General features: G+C 32.2%; 2 protein-coding genes across 7 annotated transcripts; one reads left to right on the top strand and one right to left on the bottom strand.

The window, feature by feature from the left end:
• The first annotated feature begins 940 nt into the window (after positions 1–940).
• Positions 941–4,071, top strand: Eno (alpha-enolase). 5 transcript variants are annotated; one of them, XM_072887021.1, is made up of 7 exons: positions 941–1,090; positions 1,912–2,023; positions 2,105–2,278; positions 2,362–2,519; positions 2,671–2,971; positions 3,055–3,341; positions 3,447–4,071. In XM_072887021.1, exons 2-7 carry the CDS (start codon positions 1,961–1,963, stop codon positions 3,766–3,768), a joined length of 1,305 nt encoding a protein of 434 aa, XP_072743122.1. In that variant the 5' UTR covers positions 941–1,090; positions 1,912–1,960; the 3' UTR covers positions 3,769–4,071. The 5 variants fall into 5 exon arrangements, with proteins under 5 accessions (XP_072743122.1, XP_072743125.1, XP_072743126.1 ...); XM_072887024.1 differs by having other exon boundaries at positions 949–1,090; positions 1,926–2,023; XM_072887025.1 differs by having other exon boundaries at positions 967–1,180; positions 1,926–2,023.
• Positions 4,072–4,777: 706 nt separating this feature from the next.
• Positions 4,778–18,908, bottom strand: LOC140663111 (facilitated trehalose transporter Tret1-2 homolog). 2 transcript variants are annotated; one of them, XM_072887018.1, is made up of 11 exons: positions 17,583–18,908; positions 13,124–13,352; positions 12,844–13,042; positions 9,920–10,055; positions 6,985–7,193; positions 6,301–6,570; positions 5,977–6,199; positions 5,666–5,862; positions 5,411–5,590; positions 5,086–5,220; positions 4,778–5,014 (listed from the first exon to the last, which is right to left on the bottom strand). In XM_072887018.1, the coding sequence occupies exons 2-11, from the start codon at positions 13,144–13,146 to the stop codon at positions 4,937–4,939; spliced, it is 1,650 nt and encodes a 549-aa protein (XP_072743119.1). In that variant the 5' UTR covers positions 13,147–13,352; positions 17,583–18,908; the 3' UTR covers positions 4,778–4,936. The 2 variants fall into 2 exon arrangements, with proteins under 2 accessions (XP_072743119.1, XP_072743120.1); XM_072887019.1 differs by having other exon boundaries at positions 13,124–13,349.
• Positions 18,909–20,018: the final 1,110 nt, after the last annotated feature.

Here is a 20,018-nt window from a genome sequence, read left to right as displayed (position 1 = left end):
TAATTTGGGTTTGTTTATTAATTTTCACGTTGTACACTAGCGTGTCGCATATATTCATTTTATAGTCTCCTGACCACATCCACTTTCGATCATATTAAAACAAATGGATGTAGCAAGGATATTAACCGGTGAGTTTAATACAATCACCATTATAATCTGGTTTGCTATTATATTATAGAAATTTTTCATATATTTTAATATTTATTTATTACAAAAATATTTTTATATCAAAATTATAATTACATATTTTTAATTAAAAATTATTGATTGAAATGAGATAAAAAAATTATCTAAATTATATCGTGTTTGCATATTTTAATCGCAAAGATCTCATTGATAATGTATTAAAATTATCTTCAAACATTTATAAAATGCGAAATATGAAAGTTTGCTTTTATATTTTTTTTCAGGTGTAATAAAATAGAAGAAACAATATTTATTTCAAATATCTTCTATAATGTATTAAAAAAAAGTTTAATTTATTTTATATATAACGGTTATATATAAATGGATGTAGCACGGATATGAACCAATCGGTTTGTGTCTATGCTATCCATAACTGTTTTATCATCACCGAAAGTGAGCATGTATTTCAAAGTAACGTCGAATGTAAAAAGAAAGAGAAAATGAGTTTCAGTGTTGCCAACAGAGAACATAATTATTCCCACGGATCCGATAATAATCAAACGCGACTGGTGGACAGTTTCAGACTCGACCAATCATTTTTCATTTACTCAAAAAGCTGCCCAACCATTGGCTTGCGATAAATATGTCCAATTTTATAAAAGATGGAAAGGGACGTCGCAACAGTCATGTCACATGATAAAATAGCTGTCAAAGAGAGTTTCCCAAGACTGTCAAGAACTATAATGAGAGAAAAGCGTAACAATGATTATTAAATAATGATTATTTCAGCACCCACGGACTTTCGCGCTATAAGAGATAAATCTTTTTTTTTTCTCTTAACCTAACTTTGCGCGCGAATCTTGCAATCGATAGCTCTCCGCTTGCATCACGACGGAGGTCATCCGCTAGGTCAAATCTCATTCCTCGTCAAACTGTCCGTGAAGATTGTCGCGCGTCACATTAGGTGAGCATCTCTCAGCAACACCCGGTATATCCACGGAAAAATCCTCGTGAGAATCGAAAGAGTTTTTCCGTTCAAAATCGTCTGAATTGCGTGAGTGGAATTTTTTCTTCTCGCACAATCGAGTTCTCTCAGATAAATGCTAGTGTCAGTTGCATCGTCTCGTATTCGATTACATGATCAATTAACAATGGTTAATAGCATGACCTGTCGGCATAAAATGGTGCTTATAATGCAAATTGAAATATGTTTCTCTTTGAATGTTGTTTTTTTTTTTTTTTTAGACTGGGCGGGTCATGCAATGACCTTGACAAGGTCGATCAGCCGATCTGTCGTGATTATCGATGTTTGACGTTATTCTGTCGATACAGCGTTAATTCTTAGATTGACATTATATGCATTTGTTTTTTCCAAAGATATTTGATTATTTATTCTCGCTTTGTCTAGATATTCTTTTATTGTACTATGTGCAATAAGCAGTTCTTTGAGAATTATCTTTTTTTATTGAAAGATTGTTACAACTATTAATCTATATTTTATCTAAATTTCTTGCGTTTCTCTGTCATAACGAATTGTTGCGAATTAAATTAGATCGACCGAGCTTCCGTATTTGGCGAACAATCATGTTACGTCACGAAATTGTTCGGTAATAATCATGTATATTAAAAATGTATATAAATAAATAATTTATAACACTGCAATCGTTTCTTGTAACATAAAGAGCTTGACGCGAGAGGAAAAAAATATAGTGAAATTATAAATGTGAAATTTTATTATACTTAATGTATGAACATATTTTACTTATATTGTTGCACTGATTATAGTGCTCTTATCTTAGCAAGGCGCTTTTCATCGGCAAGTAATTGCATCAAAATGCCCATACAAAGCATCAAGGCTCGTCAAATCTACGACTCTCGTGGAAATCCCACAGTAGAGGTATATTGAATTTAAAAAAAAATATATATCTGCAATATTTTATTGAGTATTCTTTTAATAATATTATATATGCTTTTACAGGTCGACCTCGTCACTGACCTTGGTTTATTTCGTGCAGCAGTGCCATCCGGCGCATCTACCGGAGTTCATGAAGCCCTGGAACTTAGGGATAACGATAAATCTAAATATCATGGAAAATCTGTTTTCAAAGCAATAGAGAATGTTAACTCCATCATTGTTCCTGAATTGTTAAAGGTACGTTGTCTAAATAAGTACAAAATATTTGTTACATAACATTTAATTATCAAGAATAGATAAAGATTAAACTTGTTTTTAAGGCCAACTTGGAAGTTACGCAACAAACAGATATTGATAACTTCCTGCTGAAACTAGATGGTACGCCAAATAAATCCAAACTTGGAGCAAATGCAATTTTAGGTGTCTCTTTAGCAGTTTGCAAGGCTGGTGCTGCTAAAAAGGGTCTGCCCTTGTACAAGTAAATATATCTGACAATTTAGAAAAAATATTTAATTTAAAAGTATGATTAATAAGAATTAAAGACTATTGATTAAATATCTAATTTAAAAATATTTAATTATATTCATTATTCATGAATATATTTTAAATATATGTATGTTTTATTACAGATATATTGCTGAATTAGCTGGCAACAATGATATCGTTTTGCCAGTACCAGCATTTAATGTAATCAATGGTGGTTCTCATGCTGGTAACAAGTTGGCTATGCAGGAGTTCATGATCTTGCCTACTGGTGCAGCCAACTTTACAGAAGCCATGAAAATAGGCAGTGAGGTATATCATCACTTGAAGGCAGGTATCAAGAAGAAGTTCGGTCTCGACGCCACTGCTGTCGGTGACGAAGGTGGATTTGCACCAAATATTTTGGAGAATAAAGAAGCTCTCAACTTGATTATAGATGCTATTAAGGTAAAGATTCTTGAGGAGTTTGAATAGATTATTATTTTATAATAATTGTTAGCTTGCAATAATATTATTACGAACATTTGCAGACTGCCGGTTATGAAGGAAAGGTCAAAATTGGTATGGATGTTGCTGCTTCCGAATTTCATAAGAATGGAAAGTACGATTTAGACTTCAAAAATGAAAAATCTGACCCGAGCACATATTTGGAACCGGAAGCGTTGAAAAACTTATACTTGGAATTTATCAAAGACTTCCCGATCGTATCGATTGAAGATCCCTTCGATCAGGATGGCTGGGATTCCTGGACAGCCTTGACCGCGGCTACTCCTATTCAAATCGTCGGTGATGATCTTACTGTCACAAATCCTGAGAGGTAATACTTGAAATACATAAATGCCTTGATTTTGTCGTGCCATTTTAAACTAAAATTATATTTACCATACATCTTACTATACTTATATTTACTTATATATTCCAGAATCAAGACAGCTATCGAGAAGAAGGCTTGCAACTGCTTATTGTTAAAGGTCAATCAAATTGGTAGTGTAACCGAATCCATCAATGCGCACAAGCTTGCTAAGAGTAATGGTTGGGGTACAATGGTCTCTCATCGTTCCGGAGAGACAGAGGACACGTTTATCGCCGACTTGGTCGTTGGTCTTTCGACCGGCCAAATTAAAACTGGCGCGCCCTGTCGTTCAGAACGTCTGGCCAAGTACAATCAGATTCTGCGTATTGAAGAAGAGCTTGGTGCCGCCGCGAAATATGCTGGCGAGAAATTCCGTAACCCTCATGCTTAAATAAAATTGTAACACATACCTGTCACAGTCTGTTATCATAAAAACTATTAGCTACCTCTAATGTTATGTGAACGAATCGTTTATTTTCGTGATCGCATTAGATGCGATGTAGTCTGAAGACTTGTATTATTTTTGTAACCCTGATAAAATCGATATATACATCGTATATAACAATAGAGAACATGCTAAACACAGTTATTCTAATCAATTGAAAGAGAATCTTGATTCAATTGCAAGAGAACTGTACAGATTAAAAAGTTTAAAATATAAAAAGTTTCATTTTCTTGCTTTATTAACATCTAATTTTAAATCGATAATTTTTATTTATTTCCACGAGTTATATGTTATAGAGACTTGATAATCAATAATAGTCCATATGTGTTTAATTCTCTATAAATAAAAATATAAATATATATCGAAGGGATAATTATATTGCAAAAAAGAAATGTTACATAGAGAGTTACATGTATATGTCAGACTCTATAAATTCAGCCTTTTTTTTTATAAAAAGGCTAGGCTTTATAAAACGTCGATCTACGAGATTCGGCATTTATAAAAAAAGCTGATTTTACAAAAAATCTATAAAACATATACAACATAGTAATAGAAAAGAGATAGTGTTTGGAAAAGATAATAAAATTCTATTCCAGTATAAGCCAATGTATTCAATATTACATATCGATAATATAGGTGATATCGGTAGATAGATTGTATCGGTAAATTCTGCCATTCTATAAAAATAAAATAAATGAAAGTATATGCACATAATTTGAGAATTTGAATATTGATATATTGTTTTAGCCGGTTTTTTGTTGCCTTAAATTGTCTCAAGTTGCTCACAGTTAATTTATTAGATGATTGTAATAAAATCAATTAGTTTTTATCAGAATTATTCAGTTTTATTCACAAATCTCAGTCGTAAAATTTGAATATAATTTTTTTTCTCTGTAGGTAAACAATATACATATATATTATGTAATTATTACTCGTTTTTACTTACAAAATCATTCGCATAATTTTAGATTTGCGCGATAATATTCACAGAGAGGATATCTTATAATACTAACAATATAAAAGTATATATAACTATTTTCTAATAATATCGCAGTCATGTATAAATTAATCTAACTTTGTTTTTATTTACATATCAAGTAAAGAAATTAAACGCTCAGGCGGAAGCATCGTTCACAGACACAGATGTATTCTTTCTCGTTCGTGTTCTAGTTATCCATAGGATATTACTTTGCTATGAAAACACAATTACGTTAAGTATACTGTCTGATTAATAACCTTATTTAATTACGTAAATTTCCTTACTTGGAAGTAATCTTCGATCTCTTGAAGCGTGCAATCCTTCGTTTCTGGTAGAGCGAGGTAAATAAAAATCGCTTCCAAAAGAGCAGAGACGCCGAAGATAGCGAAAACTCCTGTTATGCCAACCGCAGCGTTTAGCTTAAAAATATTTAATTTTTTTAAAAAAAGAAAACAGAAAATATACGTAGGATATTTCACATGCACGCGTGTGTATATTTAATAGAAAAAAAACAAAAGTATATCTTTTAAGATTTTTATCTCGCACACGCGGTACTTTACAATTAATTTCTATAAATATTATTATGCAATATATTTTTTTTATATATACCCATGGGAAACACTTGGTAACGAAGAACAAAAGTAGATTGAAGACGAAGAAGATGCATCCGCCACCGATACCTCGAGCCCTTAGAGGCATCAGTTCGCCGACCATCAGTCCAGGAAGCGTCAACAGACCCATGGTGTTCGCACCGACGTAAAATAATAAACATATGGCTAACACATAGGCCTAAAATCGTTCGTTAAGTTTTATCGATATGCATTGTATACATATGTGAATCGGAGAACAAATTGAGATATTCACGTCTACAGAAGATCCCTCCTTCCGGGCGATCATGTATCCCGCGAGAGTCAACGAGGCCAAGGCCGTGCCGAGTGCCGAAACGATACCTAAAGATCGCCTGCCCATTTTAAGTAGAACAATGCAAGAGACAATGGAGAAGATGAATCTGATGACCGCCGTCACCACGGCCGCCAAATAATTATCGACATTGCCGTCGCCTACGAGAGAAAGAGACGCGATCAAAATTGTTCGTTTGGCTACATCTACTTTAAAGATTTGCTCGGACGGAAATTAAAGTTTCGCCGGAAAATGAAATTGACACTTTTCCTCACCGATGTCCTTGATCATATCGACGGCATAAAAGACGATGATGTACGTTCCGCTGCTCAATTGAAGAATATTGAATACGTTGATGATGATCAATGGTTTCAGCACGCCAGGATCGCGTATGATGGACATCGCCGAGGAGATCCTTTTCTTCAGTGAGACATTTTCAGGCTTCTCAGTCCGGTCGGTGCTCATCCTCGCATTTAAGACAGCTATTTCCGCAATCATCTAATTGAAATAATTTCGCTTTAATCACATCGTCGTGATATGTTAATTTAGTAAATTTGCTTCTTTATGTGTTTAAAATACGCAAGTTTACGAGTTCCTACCTGCTCTATATCACCGCCTCTGAGCCATAAAAGGGCCTTCTTGGCTTCTTCATTTTTCTTCCGTCTAACGAGCCAGGCCGGACTTTCGGGCACCAAACAGAGAGCGATAAAAGCCAAAATAGAAGGCACGATGCCACAAAAAGCCACAATGTCCCAATTAAAACAGGCACCCAAAGCGTAAACCAGCAGGATACCAAAGCAGTACGAGGCGAACGAGCCAACTAGCAGAAAACCACGTAAGCCGGGATACGCCATTTCTCCTACCAGAACCTGGCAAATTTACAAAGCAAAATATGACTTAATTATTTTTCAAATAATACTATTTTAAACTTATTTTTTTAACAAACTATATAATAAAATAAATATAAAATATCGATAAAATCATTAACAATATTAACAATATTTACAGCGACGGACTAAGTAGTAAAAGTCTCTTCATGGTCAGACCAAGAAAAAACTAAAAGATCAGAAAAAGTATAACTGCATAACATCGCGTTAAATATCGATGAAATCATCCGATGTTACGTGATTGACATGGTGAACGATATTATAATACAAAAACTGAATCAACTCACTTAAATATAATTTTTTTTGCTATAATGTTCAGCTGTGATTATCGTAAAATTTATTTCGATAAAATCCATTTTGATGCTATACATTATCATCAAAATAACCGTACTATACCTGTGCTGGCACCGCCATCAATCCCACAGACAGACCGCAAACGACCCTTCCTATTAAAATAGCTATCACATTTCTCGCGAAACCGATGATCAGCCAGCCTATGCACAGAGGAACTGCTGACAATTGTAGACTACCTCGTCGACCGATCGCATCCAGTAATGGTCCTGATAACAACGAGCCTACAGGAGTAGCCAGACTGTGAACCGAGGCTGTACAACAAATAAAATTCATTGCTTTAATAATTATATCGATCCACGTTTTATGAGAAAACAGATCCGAGTATTTTTAACATCTTTCCTTTCCCAGGAAAATTCCTATATTTTTATCAAGAAGCTAACTTTTCACATCATTATGAATCACGTGAAAAATGAATGGAAATGAAAGCATCCTGTAGATGCAAATTTATGCATTTAATGAACGCATCGAGCGATGCGTATATAGTTACACACGTTAACAGTTCGACCGTAAAAAAACATTTTTTACAAGCTTCATTAAGGCATTGTTATATATATTTCAGAAAATAACAAAGCAATTAACGATCTATTTACGTGTTTACCTATATGTTATTATTGGACTGAGCGTAGGATGTTCTGTTATATTATAAATGTTAAAAGTTTAACTTTCAATGACACGATCATAATCGCATGTTATCGCGTACTTGATGTATGGCATGTGTTTGCACAGAAAAGAATCTCCTCTACAAATTTTCTATCAACTTAGCATGAAAAGCTGTCAAGCTTCTTTTGCTCTATAACTCGCCGACTTTCGTACAGATAAGATTACAAGTGTATTAAATGAACAAACGATTATCAGTGAAGCTATGTTCTTTAGAAATGAAAAGAGTTGAATCTGCGCGTCGTAAGAATTTACATTTTATAATTAAAAGAGTATTGCGGAAAACTTTCAAAGTAATATCCATTTTAATTTGTCCACGAGAAAATAAAACTTTTTAAGTAACGCGATTATTAAATAACACATTAATGGTTGATTCTAGTTATTGATTCCTTATTATCGGTATTTAATATATTAAGAAAACATTATTGCAAACTGGCCGTCTGATTAATGCAAATTTCGATTCCACTTTTTCTCGTCCCAGCTTATCGACATTCTCTTTGCGTCCATAGGAATGCAATCACAGTTCACATCGAGCTTGTCTTTTTATATTGCTTCAATGAAATTAAAAGGATTCGTCACACACAGAGTTCCATAAAAATACGATTTTACAAATATCCAAGTTCAATGCGTGGGAAGTAGGTTTTTGACATTCATAATTGGCGTTGAAAAATGTAGAAAAAAAAGAGTTAATTTAGGATCTACAATTTGTACTATTTTTTTATTATTTATAGTAAAATATATTTTTCAAATTTGTTTATCATATCTATTATAATATAATTACTATAGATATCACTATAGATGGACGAAAAATCACTCTTATAAATTATAAATTTAACCCATTTCTACTGTAAAGCTCCCAATTGATTCGTAAGAAATATTCGTTACGGAATATTAGGACTGAGAGATATATGCGACTTAATATTTTAAGATGTAGGACGCAACGAATGTATTGAGATGTCGCAATCAATGATCGCGAATAATGATACTACTTAGATAAACGGATCATCGATCACAACGGACGCATACGGCTGTCAGCGACATTAGTCACTCGTGATACATGGCATATTACATGATAATTTCCAGACCGTAATAGCGAAATCAACCATGCGAGAACCACCTACGAACGGTCCATGGACCATGTTTTAACCTTACGATATATTCCAATAAACTTTCAACTCGTGCGTGACCCACATATTCTAAGGCTAGCTTCTTTAAGCCCACACTCGACCGCTTTACGAGAGATTTCCTGGACAGAAGGGTAAAAAAGAAAAGAATTTCGGGTCACAGTTTGGTCTTCATTTTCTTAAATAATTGAATATCTAAACCCACCTCAAATAATATTATAACACCACTACTCTTGTTTCTGTGCTATCTTTGATGGAGGTCTAAGTTTTAACCGAAATTTATTATGTAGGACTTCTTTTGTTGAAGGCAGATACTTTATGATATTATTTTTACGGTAAAATCAATCTAATAAAGCTCATATCGAAATTTCTACGTAGATTCGCATGACTCTGTGAATAAATGCACGACCTTTAACAAATCTACGTTTGCCATCTGCAAACTATAAAATACCTTAAGTTAGGTAATGTGCTGAGTGTCACGAATTTTACGACGTACTAAAATATTATATGTGGCGTGGTTAGGTCATTAAGTAAAGAAAAAGAAAAAAAAATTATAATTATCGCGTGCTGACATTGTAGTTCCGTTGTGTGCGCTGTTCGTTTAACAAATAATAAATGTACTTTTTTGCGCGTTACGCATAAAAGATAAATAAATAAAAATGCATATAAGAAAAATTATTTTAAAAGGAGGGTGGTTGTTTGCCTCAGTAGATCGTACGACCGATCTGATTGGCATTTACGAAGAGACTTGCATTTTTACATGACACATCGATTTAATTGCGGCCTCGCGCGATATCAAAAGGCTTTCAAACGCTACCCTTCACGCACGAACTTGGCCTTGACACTCATTGATAAAGATTATCCAATCAGACAGTATGTAGGTCAGTTACAGCATGCAGTGTTTGCAACGATCGGCGGCGGTCGTTTCATTTGCGCGAGGGTCGCTGGTGCAACCTTGAACCTGTATGCTGGTTCTTGAACTCTTGAGATCTTTCGCCTCTCAATTTTATGTATACCACAATTCTTCTATTTGTTACCAATTTATTTTGCGATTCGAATCGTTTTATTTATTTTGAAAAACGAAGGAGAAAAGAGAGAGAGAGTTCATAAGAATAATTTGTATAACAAGATATCTTGAAAATCTTTTATAACTAAAATTTTTTTATAACGCAAAACTATCAAACTGACGTTCTTACCTATCCAGGAACCAACCTCGCGATCCACATAGAGGGTACTGTTACTCTCTGACAATTGTGGCAACAATACAGCGCTGTAGCCAATAGGCATACCACCACCCGTCGCCAACAATAATACTGCACCTGTTACTAAACACTGCAAATAATTTAACCGTTAATTATTTCACCACTTGTGCATGCTGTAATAGAATTGTTGTAGCGGAATTGTTCCAAAATATTTCATTCAGTAACTTAGTAACGAAATAACAAAAATACGTATTATCGTGACGCACTTCGAGATCGATAATTTAATTATTGAATAATTAAATTGCTTTAAGGGGATTCAAAAGCTGTTCTATATTATCGATCAAAATTTAATCTAACATGACAATATATTTGCTTAATATAAAAGTTTTGCAATTTACACACAAAATAAGATAGGTTTTTGCATGAAGGAATATTTGTGAACTTTCAGAAATCACGTCTGACGTGAGTTTGTGTTTCAGTCTCGCACACTTACAGATGTACGAGAGTAATTTTTTACTAAGCTTCTAAAGTCATTTCCAAAAGTTTACTAATATTCTGTTATGTTATTCCAAACGCGGACGCTATATCTCTTGCACGAATATACCGTAGAACTTTTTATATTAAATAAATATTGTTACGATGTAACTGTCATCTTTTAATTTTTTATCACTTTTATATGAAATTATTAGCCTCCGCGTGTTGTTTTAATAAGTACTTTAATTGTGGAGAAGGATTTTTCAATCCTTGTAGTTAAAAAAGAGATTTTCAAAATCTGTAATTCATGTTCTGTAGGTAATTTTGGATTCCCTTATATTATGTTGATTAATATACGGAGGTTTGAATCGACAGCATACCCGAAAAATTGACGATCACAAAATACAGGTGCTTTAATCACAAAGAAATTGCGAGAAGAATTTTACAGCAGCTTTCACAAATAGATACGTATTAGTAATTGTGTACAAAAGCACACAGGCTTGACCGCATTGGAAAAAGCGGATAAGAAACATGTAGTTGACAAGTAGCCAAGATTTACTATCGCTTCGCTGCGTTCTTTCTATGAAACTTGAACAGCTATTATATTGTACAGAATTTTTCCCGTCCCTGTGCAGTTTCTCGCAGATACTAGCGGAAGCTGCAGGATTATTTATGTGCCCGTGCGACGCAAAGAGAGCACGTTTACAAGAGAAATCTCAAGGTGCATATAGATGTATCCTGCGAGAAAACGATAAATAACACATCGCATCGAGGGAGAGATAAGTGTACACAAGTGTATGAGCACTTTAACGCTATTCATTATGACGTAATACAAATTACACGTTGCAGATACGTAAATATACTTTATGATAAACATATCTTTGAGCTTTTATTGAACTAGCTTATTAAGGATGTAATATCTAAAGGAAATATTAATAAGCTTTATGCGTGCTTCCTACAACCTTTCAAAAATAACGTTTATCTTTTACTTTAGATATATTTACGCTACCGTATGCTGCATTACACATTTCCGCAGCGAAACAAAAAGAAGAAAGCGCGATGAAGAATGTTAGGCGCTGTGTTTGGCAGCTTTCTATCTATTTTTAAACAGAAAAATGTTTTTGGCATTAATCCAGAATATCTTCGTCGCTCTCGCATCGTTGAACACGCGACTACCGCGTTACAAGTTCCCTTTTGCATGAAAGTTAGCAATTCACATGCTGAGTGATTGCGAGCAAAAGAAGAAATAAATCTGTTACGCACGCGATAAGTTCTCGCGGAATATGTTCTGAAGTGTCTCGACAAATTCTCGATTTTCCTGCAATCTGCTGCACGGACACGTTTCAACGGTATCAAAAAAAGATAACAGAGAAAGAGATTGTAAAGAGAAAATGCCTATGATTATGTTAAAAGAAAAGAGTGAAGAAACAATTCCATTTATCTATAATATAAAAAAATCTTATAATAATTACTTAAATTTTATATTATATTATAGGGGAACGTGGGGTAGAACGGCCAACGTAAGCATTGAGCAAGTTTTCAACATATTAAAAAAAAATAAATCGATCTTTTTTTTACTAAAAATATTCTTTGGAATATACACTATAAGAAAAAACACAAGTTTATTATAAAATAATAGTTTAAATAAACGAGATTATTGATTTAGTAAAAGCCTAGATTTTCGTGATGTGCTTTTCATGCGGGATATAATGGACTATCTCCAAAACTTGTTTATTTCATTAACATTGATGTGTAAAATTCCTTAAAAGTTGTATATTATAATATTATATATAGAACATAAGATTATAGATTTGTATTTTTAAATGATAACTATAAATTAATAAATAAAAACAATTCTCTTGTTATAATAAATATTTTTCTCTTTAAAATATGGAAAAATATCCTTCAATGTAATAATTTTTAGTATTAATTTTGAAAGATAGCATCTATGTATACTCTCTTTCTTTCTCTAGTATAAAAATAAAAAGTACAACATTTCGTGGGCTAATATTTCATTAAGCCTTAAAACGTATTTATTTACCTTTGATCATATAAAAAATTATAATTAATCAATATTTACATAGACACAGTATGAAATTAATAAGAAAAGATCATTTTAAAACATAAATGTATTTACGGTAATAAAAAATAGAATTTTATCATTGTTTACCTTATGTAAATATATCGAAGAATTACAACTCAGTCGCGGAGAGCACAGCAAGTGCATTAAATAATTTATAACAACTTTCAACTAAAAATATTGCGACCACTGAACAGCACGCAGAAAGAGACACTTAATAGCAATAATTGCAACATATTTCATGGTAGCATCTCTATAAAAAGATATCGACTCTGCACCATTGTACCCCGCGGTGCCGTTCTACCCCACGTTCCTCTATCAATATGTATATAACATAAAGTATTTAATTTAGTATCTCTCTTACCTGTGCAAGCACTCCTTTCGCATTCGGCGAAGATTGTACAGTCGGTTCTTCTTTATGCAAAATACTTTTTTCGTTTTTGATATTGTTATTATTGTTATTATTCTCATTGTCAGTGTCCGATGTATTATACGTTACTTGTGTGGCACTTGATGTATTGTAGACCAGCATCAGATGCTCTTCCTGGGTTAAGTGCGACAGTCTTGACAAGAAGAACACATTTTCTGATTTTTTTTATTTCTACAAGTATAATACAATTTGCTTTAGATTAGCCGGTATGTACCTTGAATCGAGAGCCATTTTCATCTAATTGAATTGTAGTAGGTGCTATGAAATTCTCAAATGTTTTCGATAATCCGTAGTATCTCGGGTTGTGCAAAATGAGACGTCTCTATCGCACATTAATGATTAACAAGTAGTCAATCAAGTTTTATACTACAATGCTACTGCAGTTGTTGTGATTCCGCATTATGTAATCGAAGACACTCGCTCTTGAAATGTATAAGGATCTTCTAGAAAAAACCAAGTAATTTCCATATGTTATACAATATAAATAAGTAAATATAATTATACAATGATTACACATCTGCTGGCGCATATAAGATAATTTTTCAATTTAGAGATGAAGAAATAAAATATTATAATTTAAAGTAAACAAATAAAAAATATAAAAGTAACCGTAACGTTCCATTAAAAAAATTACAGCTTTGATTAATAACTAAATTTGATTAAATAAAAATAATGGTTGACTCAGAATTGACAATATAGAGCATAAAATACTGAAGTTCTTAATAAGAATGATTGAATATTTTAAAAAGTTCGTTAATGGTATGTATATTAAGTGAAGGCGAACGTTTCGGTCGAATTTTTTCAACCATCTTCAGCGCAAATAACAAAAGTAATAAATAAATAAAGAGCAATTAAAAATATCAATCGGAATATAAAAATAAATGGAACAAATTACCGCAAATTATACAAGATATTAAAAAAAAAAACAATTATATCGAAAATAACAAAAGTAATAAATAAACAAAGAACAGTTAAAAATATCAGTCGGAATATAAGAATAAATTGGACAAATTACCGCAAATTTTACAAGATATTAAAAAAACAATCATATCGAAATAATATCGATGACATAGTTAATGTATATACGTTGTTATAAATATAAAAGATTGTAAAGTGCCTGTACTCCAGACAAATCTATTCCGACACTATAGTAGATTTTCATTGAGGATATGCGCCCCTATCTGGTTATTCCATCAGTAGGAGTGCCAGCATGACCCATCATCTAAATTTTGTTAATAAAAACAGATCAACTAAACAGAAATCTAAATGACGCAAGTTTTTTTATAATGTCGAAACAAGCATAAATCTGCAATTTATATTCGTGAATAATTGTTTTTATAGGCGATGTTGTGAAAACGTCCGGAATAAGAGAGCACTAATCAACCTTGCTTAGAGACGGTTAAAAAATTAATAAGCAAGAAAACATTCTCGTGTCGTTGTAGAGATTACATAGAACAATAGGTAATACTCACAGTTTATTTATAATGTCATTATACGAAAAAGATATCTGAAAAGCAATCTGAGTCCGTTTGTATGTTAAGGCCGTTCTGCTGTCTTTTTATGAATATAGCCTCCGATATGAGCCTTTTATTTAAGTAAGGTTTATTATCAAGTATCTCTACTTCGTTTCATTTAAAATTATGATTATGGTTAACACGGTGGTCGGTTATAACCGGTTTGTTCATGGAATTTCTTTCTCTATGAAGACGGTGTTCTAAAACTCTAGTGCTAAGTTTTATGCCTGTCTGTCATATGATGCGTTACAGTCAGCGCAATTGATTTTATAAATAACGTTGATCTTGCTAAATTTTGAAATAGGATCTTTGTGAACTTTGATATATTTTTTTGAGTTTATTAAGACTGTAAGAGGCTAATTTAATTTTTTGTTTAAATCGCTACTGATATTTTTAAATTGTTCGGACAGACCAGGCAGGTATGGCATCACAAAAAAAGAGTCGCGTTGCTCTGGAGACACACTATTACTAAAGTTTGTAATTTATCTCATTTATTTTTATACTCCGACTGATATTTGTAACTGTTCTTTGTTTATGTATTACTTTTGTTATTTGCGCTAAAGATGGTTGAAAAAATTCGACCGAAACGTTCGTCTTCACTTAATATACATACCATTAACAAACTTTTTGAAATATACAATCATTCTTAATCATTAAGAACTTCAGTATTTTATACTCTATATTGCCAATTCTGAGTCAATCATTATTTTTATTTACTGTTTAGAGTTCTTAATTATATTGTTATTTTTGTTTAAACTTTTGTTTTACTAAAACAGAAAATTAATTTAAAAAATATATTTTTAACATCGTCGTTTACAATTATTATAGATATATAATATATATTATCAATATTGATATAATTAACAATTAAAGTTAGTATAAACGCATCAATATAAAACATTGTTATTTATTTGCATCCAATGTTGTTTTCCAAATTTGACATCGGAATTTAGACGATATACGGAAGATGATTTAAAATAGAGAGAGACGATATGTTATTTTTTAGATTTATTTGATTAGATTGATTTCGTATAATATATATAGGGGGAAGTGAGGTACATTGATACAGCGGGAACATTGATACAGTCGTAATATCTTTGTTTGAGAAATATCTAAAAAGTTTATTTATTCATGGCTAAATGGCGTTATAATGTACAAAGCATATAAGTATTTTTCGTACGTCAGCAATCATCGAATTGTGACAGGTGAAGATAAGTTTTGCGTACTCTGAGATAAGTTATTTTAAGAGTGTTTGAAATATTATTTTTAGTAATCCGATTAATATCAAACAAGAATTACATTAAATATAAGAAAAAATTTATCTTTTACTAATTTGGCACATATTTGAACTAACCTATATCTTATTTTCATCTGAAAATATGTTTTTTATTACTTATGGCACTATGAGACACTTTGATACGTTTCAATGTGCTCCGTGTGATGTAATACAATAAAATAATACAAAAAAATTTAAAATAGAAATTGATTCATCAAGTTGTTCCAGTCAGTTCATTGTTAAAGATTTAAAAAATATCTATATAATTGTTGACATCAAACGATAATAAGGTACTTTTATGTTCAATTCATTTTTCAAATTTTTATTTTTAAATTTTATGTTTTTAAAGATATAATTTAAATTGTTTTGTATTTTTAATTATTAAAGTAACGATTAAAACCAAATGTGTTTTCTTTTATTTTCAAAATAAATAATATATAAATAAATGCTATATATATATATGTATATATATATTAAATATAACTTGTTTTAATAATTTTCATTCACTTCTAAATATATTAATGTTAAAATCATTCAAGATTTAAAGTATCTATGCCTTTTTCAAAGTGTCTCATGCCTAGAAAAATAACTTTACAGATAAGTTAAAAAAATTACTTTGCAGACAGTTTGAGATAAAAATAATAGGTTAAGTTTAAAGGCTTATTATTCTTCTTACATGTCCTAATTGAATTTTTGTTATAGATTAATAAGAAAAAATGTTATAACAGTTTTTTTATATAAAAATATTTCACAAAAATCTGAATTAATTATATACTTTTTTTTCTTTATGCTTATATATTTTTAATTGTGCATAGAAAGAGAGTTTTCACTAATAACATTATTTATGTATAAACAGAGTATCTCAGGATTTAACAAACACTGCGAGAGCATATTTTACAAAGTGAAAATGAAAATAAAATGTTATTTGTACAACATATTTATATTATATTTACTATCATTATATGATTATACATACATTAAATAATTCAGTATATTATTCGACTTGTACGTGAATATGAGATATTCAACTCTGATAAGGAAAGATATGGAAGTGTTCTCCTCTAATTTTAATAATTGAAAAAATGAAAGGGGGAGGGGGGATTTCGAAAAATATGACATTTTCGAAAAGTCTGATTGTGCAGTTTTAAAGTACATTAAAAATCATAAAACTTTTGTTGGAAACTTTTTTTTATATTATCGTTTCGACTATTTGCTCAGAAATATAAAAACCGATTTTTCTCAAGAGGGTGTTTCACCCCCTTAATGGCCATATAGGCACGTATAAAAAATACGTGTCTTCTATTGTGACCTAGACTACAACATATTCAAAGCGCATTAAAATCAGAGGAGGATACTTCCATACTTTTTTTTGTGAGACAATAGTTAGTTCGAAAAAAAATAGCTGCTAGATTTCCATGAATGTATATACACACGAGATGGGAAATTCGTTGTTTCCTATTTCCGTAGTTGTTCCGTTTCAATATTTGTTTACAACTTTGTAATAAAGCATTTCTAGCCAAACTTCATATCATTTCAATATTTGTTTATAACTTTGTAATAAAGCATTTCTAAACTTCATATCAACGTCATATGTAATAAAGCAGTTCCAAACTTTATAACATTTTTATTTATTTCCACTTGTAGAATATGCTCCCGCAGTTTGTCTGTTAAATCCTGAGACACACTATGTAATTTTTGTTACATTAAAAGAAGAAATAAAAAACCAGGGAAACAATAATTTTTATTTTAGCATTTATCCTACGCATTATGACAACTTCTTTTTTAGTGCTACATGTACAAAGCAAACTTATTATTAAATTGAAGGCGATACTACGTGAAAAATGTCTGAACGAGTAGAAAATATAGTAGAAAAAGACACTCACCAACTTCGATCTAGTTCCAGTCACTTAGTCGAGAATGGGAGTCACGTGGCGTTGCAACTTTACCCGTAGATCAACTCATTCATCTCTCTGGGGAGAACGTTGAACTCACGTCTGCGAATCGTATTTCACGCCAGCACTCTTTCGTAGAAACTTCGACTCGTCTCGCCTGTCAATCTCTCGCTACTTTGGGAGGCATCTGTCCGAAACACGAAACGATCCTCGTCGTCTCGTATGTCGTAACAAACAAAGTTTACGAAAACACGAACGAAGCAAAGGAGTTACGTAAGTGGCGATTATAATTATTTATGTCTATAAAGTCTGATTAAAATTATTTAAGATGGAGAAAACTGAGCGTGTCCGTGTTCTCTTGCTTTCAGTCACGGGCCAACGGTCTTTGTGTGTATCCAGTGGTAACACAATCTTTTGAATAATTGTCTAAGTCGAAGGCGACGTCACTTTTGACGTCAATTACTGTCATTATATCAATATGCTATTTAATGCATAGTCCGAGTAAATAGACTTTGGACGCGATAACGTTATAAAAAATGTTCGATGTATGCGTATCCTTCGGCAATATCAATAATAATCTAATTTACATACTGGTAGATTAACATATAATATATGTGTGCAGTATCTCACGATTTAAGAGCGTGTTGTAAATAAACAGTTACATAAAGATATTTTTCGCTTTTCACGATTTTCTCACGCACATATGAATCTTTTTTTTAAACTGAGCTACGTGTATTATCACTATAATCCACCTACGAACGTAGAATCGGCTTTTATTCAAAGCTCCTTTTTACAGATTTAACGCGCACGAGCACTCCCACGATAATCAAATTTACATACTGACAACCGGCTTACATATCGTTGTAGTTGGCTCGCGAATTCTCGATGATGAATAGCAATTCGTTTCGCCTCTCGATTCCCTTTTTTCCGCACTAAGCAATAACGTTATCGCAAAAATCGTCTATTTCCGTAACTTGGACGTATTTCTGCCTGATGCTGATTGCTCTCGCAAACGGCGATATAGTCATGTACGATATGCTCCAAATGGTGAACGGCCTCCTCGCCAGCAATTGGAATAAAATTCGTGCGAGTACGAGAGAGACTTAACCGATCAGCTGGTCGATACCTGCGAGTAAATATCGCGCGTGGTCGTCCAATCTCGCCTTGGCTTATCCGCTGACTCTACTGAATGAGATATCTGTCCGTGGCTCGCTCTTATAGGCCGCTCACTTTGATTAGGCCCCTTTTTCGACGACGACCGAGCCGGTGCCCACCACCGGGGGCCTTGGCTCGCTGATCTCTGCGAGGAAAATGTCCAGGGACTCTGTTTCCTCAATGACGGCCTCAAGAGGAAACCGATTCGAACAGAAGGAGATATCAAGTGATAATAATAGTCAATACAATTTTATCCGAGGACACGTGAAAAAATTATCGCTAGCTTCATTATTGATGATATTTTAAATAAAGAGTAAGAAAGACTGTAGTAATTCTTATATTGTGTAAATCTTTTTTTGAAATCTAAAAATTTTGGGACACTCAATTTTTAAATGTTTTTTTTTTAATTTTAGTAGAAAGTACTTCAATTTTTTGCAAAAGATTTTTGATGTAACAGAAACGAAAGCTAACAATATATAATATATTATATTAGTTCTAAATAATTGACGTTGGTCAAAATCAATCTTATCGTTTTATCAGATTCGCGATAATATTTTTTACTCTAACTAGATCCTATATAGCAAAGTCACTCGTGATGAAAGAATTTGCTGATATGAAATACATTTTCTACTATCGTAACAACAATTTCTTATGCAAGGCGAAATATTGCAAATAATATAAATTTTATTTGAAATCGGTTTTGCTTCGAATCGTTTTGATGATATAACAGAATTTTTCTTCTGCGTGCAGATAAATCCCTGATTTAATATCTGTATTTAATATCACAGATAAAATTTTATTTTTATTAATGTTCCTGGCAGAAACATTATGTTTTAATTAATGTGCTTTTAGGAGGGAATATTATATTTATTGCACTCGGTTCTTGAAATATTTATTTTTTGATAGCTCGATAAATTACGTACTTGATTTTATCAGTCACATATGTGATACAACACATTAAGTTTCACAAAAAATGCAAATTATAAATTTGTCATTTTCATGATTACTTGCAAAACTTGTTATTTTAATTTATCTTATATCTTCGTATGTTTCTTGTTTTGAGTCATTAAAGTTATAAAAAGATCCGTAACTATCCATCTTTTATAATATCTCTAATTTTATAATGTCTCACATAATCGATACACGCGATAGGTCAGCAAACAATTCTCGCAGTATACAATTAAGGTGTGCATTAATAATATACAAGAGAATCTCTCGTAACGATGATAAACTGCACCATAATAAAATAGGGGATTAATAAAGGTGTTTTTC

Source organism: Anoplolepis gracilipes, chromosome 2 (genome assembly GCF_047496725.1).
Source record: "Anoplolepis gracilipes chromosome 2, ASM4749672v1, whole genome shotgun sequence".
Classification (NCBI taxonomy): Eukaryota; Metazoa; Arthropoda; class Insecta; order Hymenoptera; family Formicidae; genus Anoplolepis; species Anoplolepis gracilipes.
Note: the sequence above shows the minus strand (reverse complement) of the source record. Positions and strands in the feature narration are given on the sequence as shown.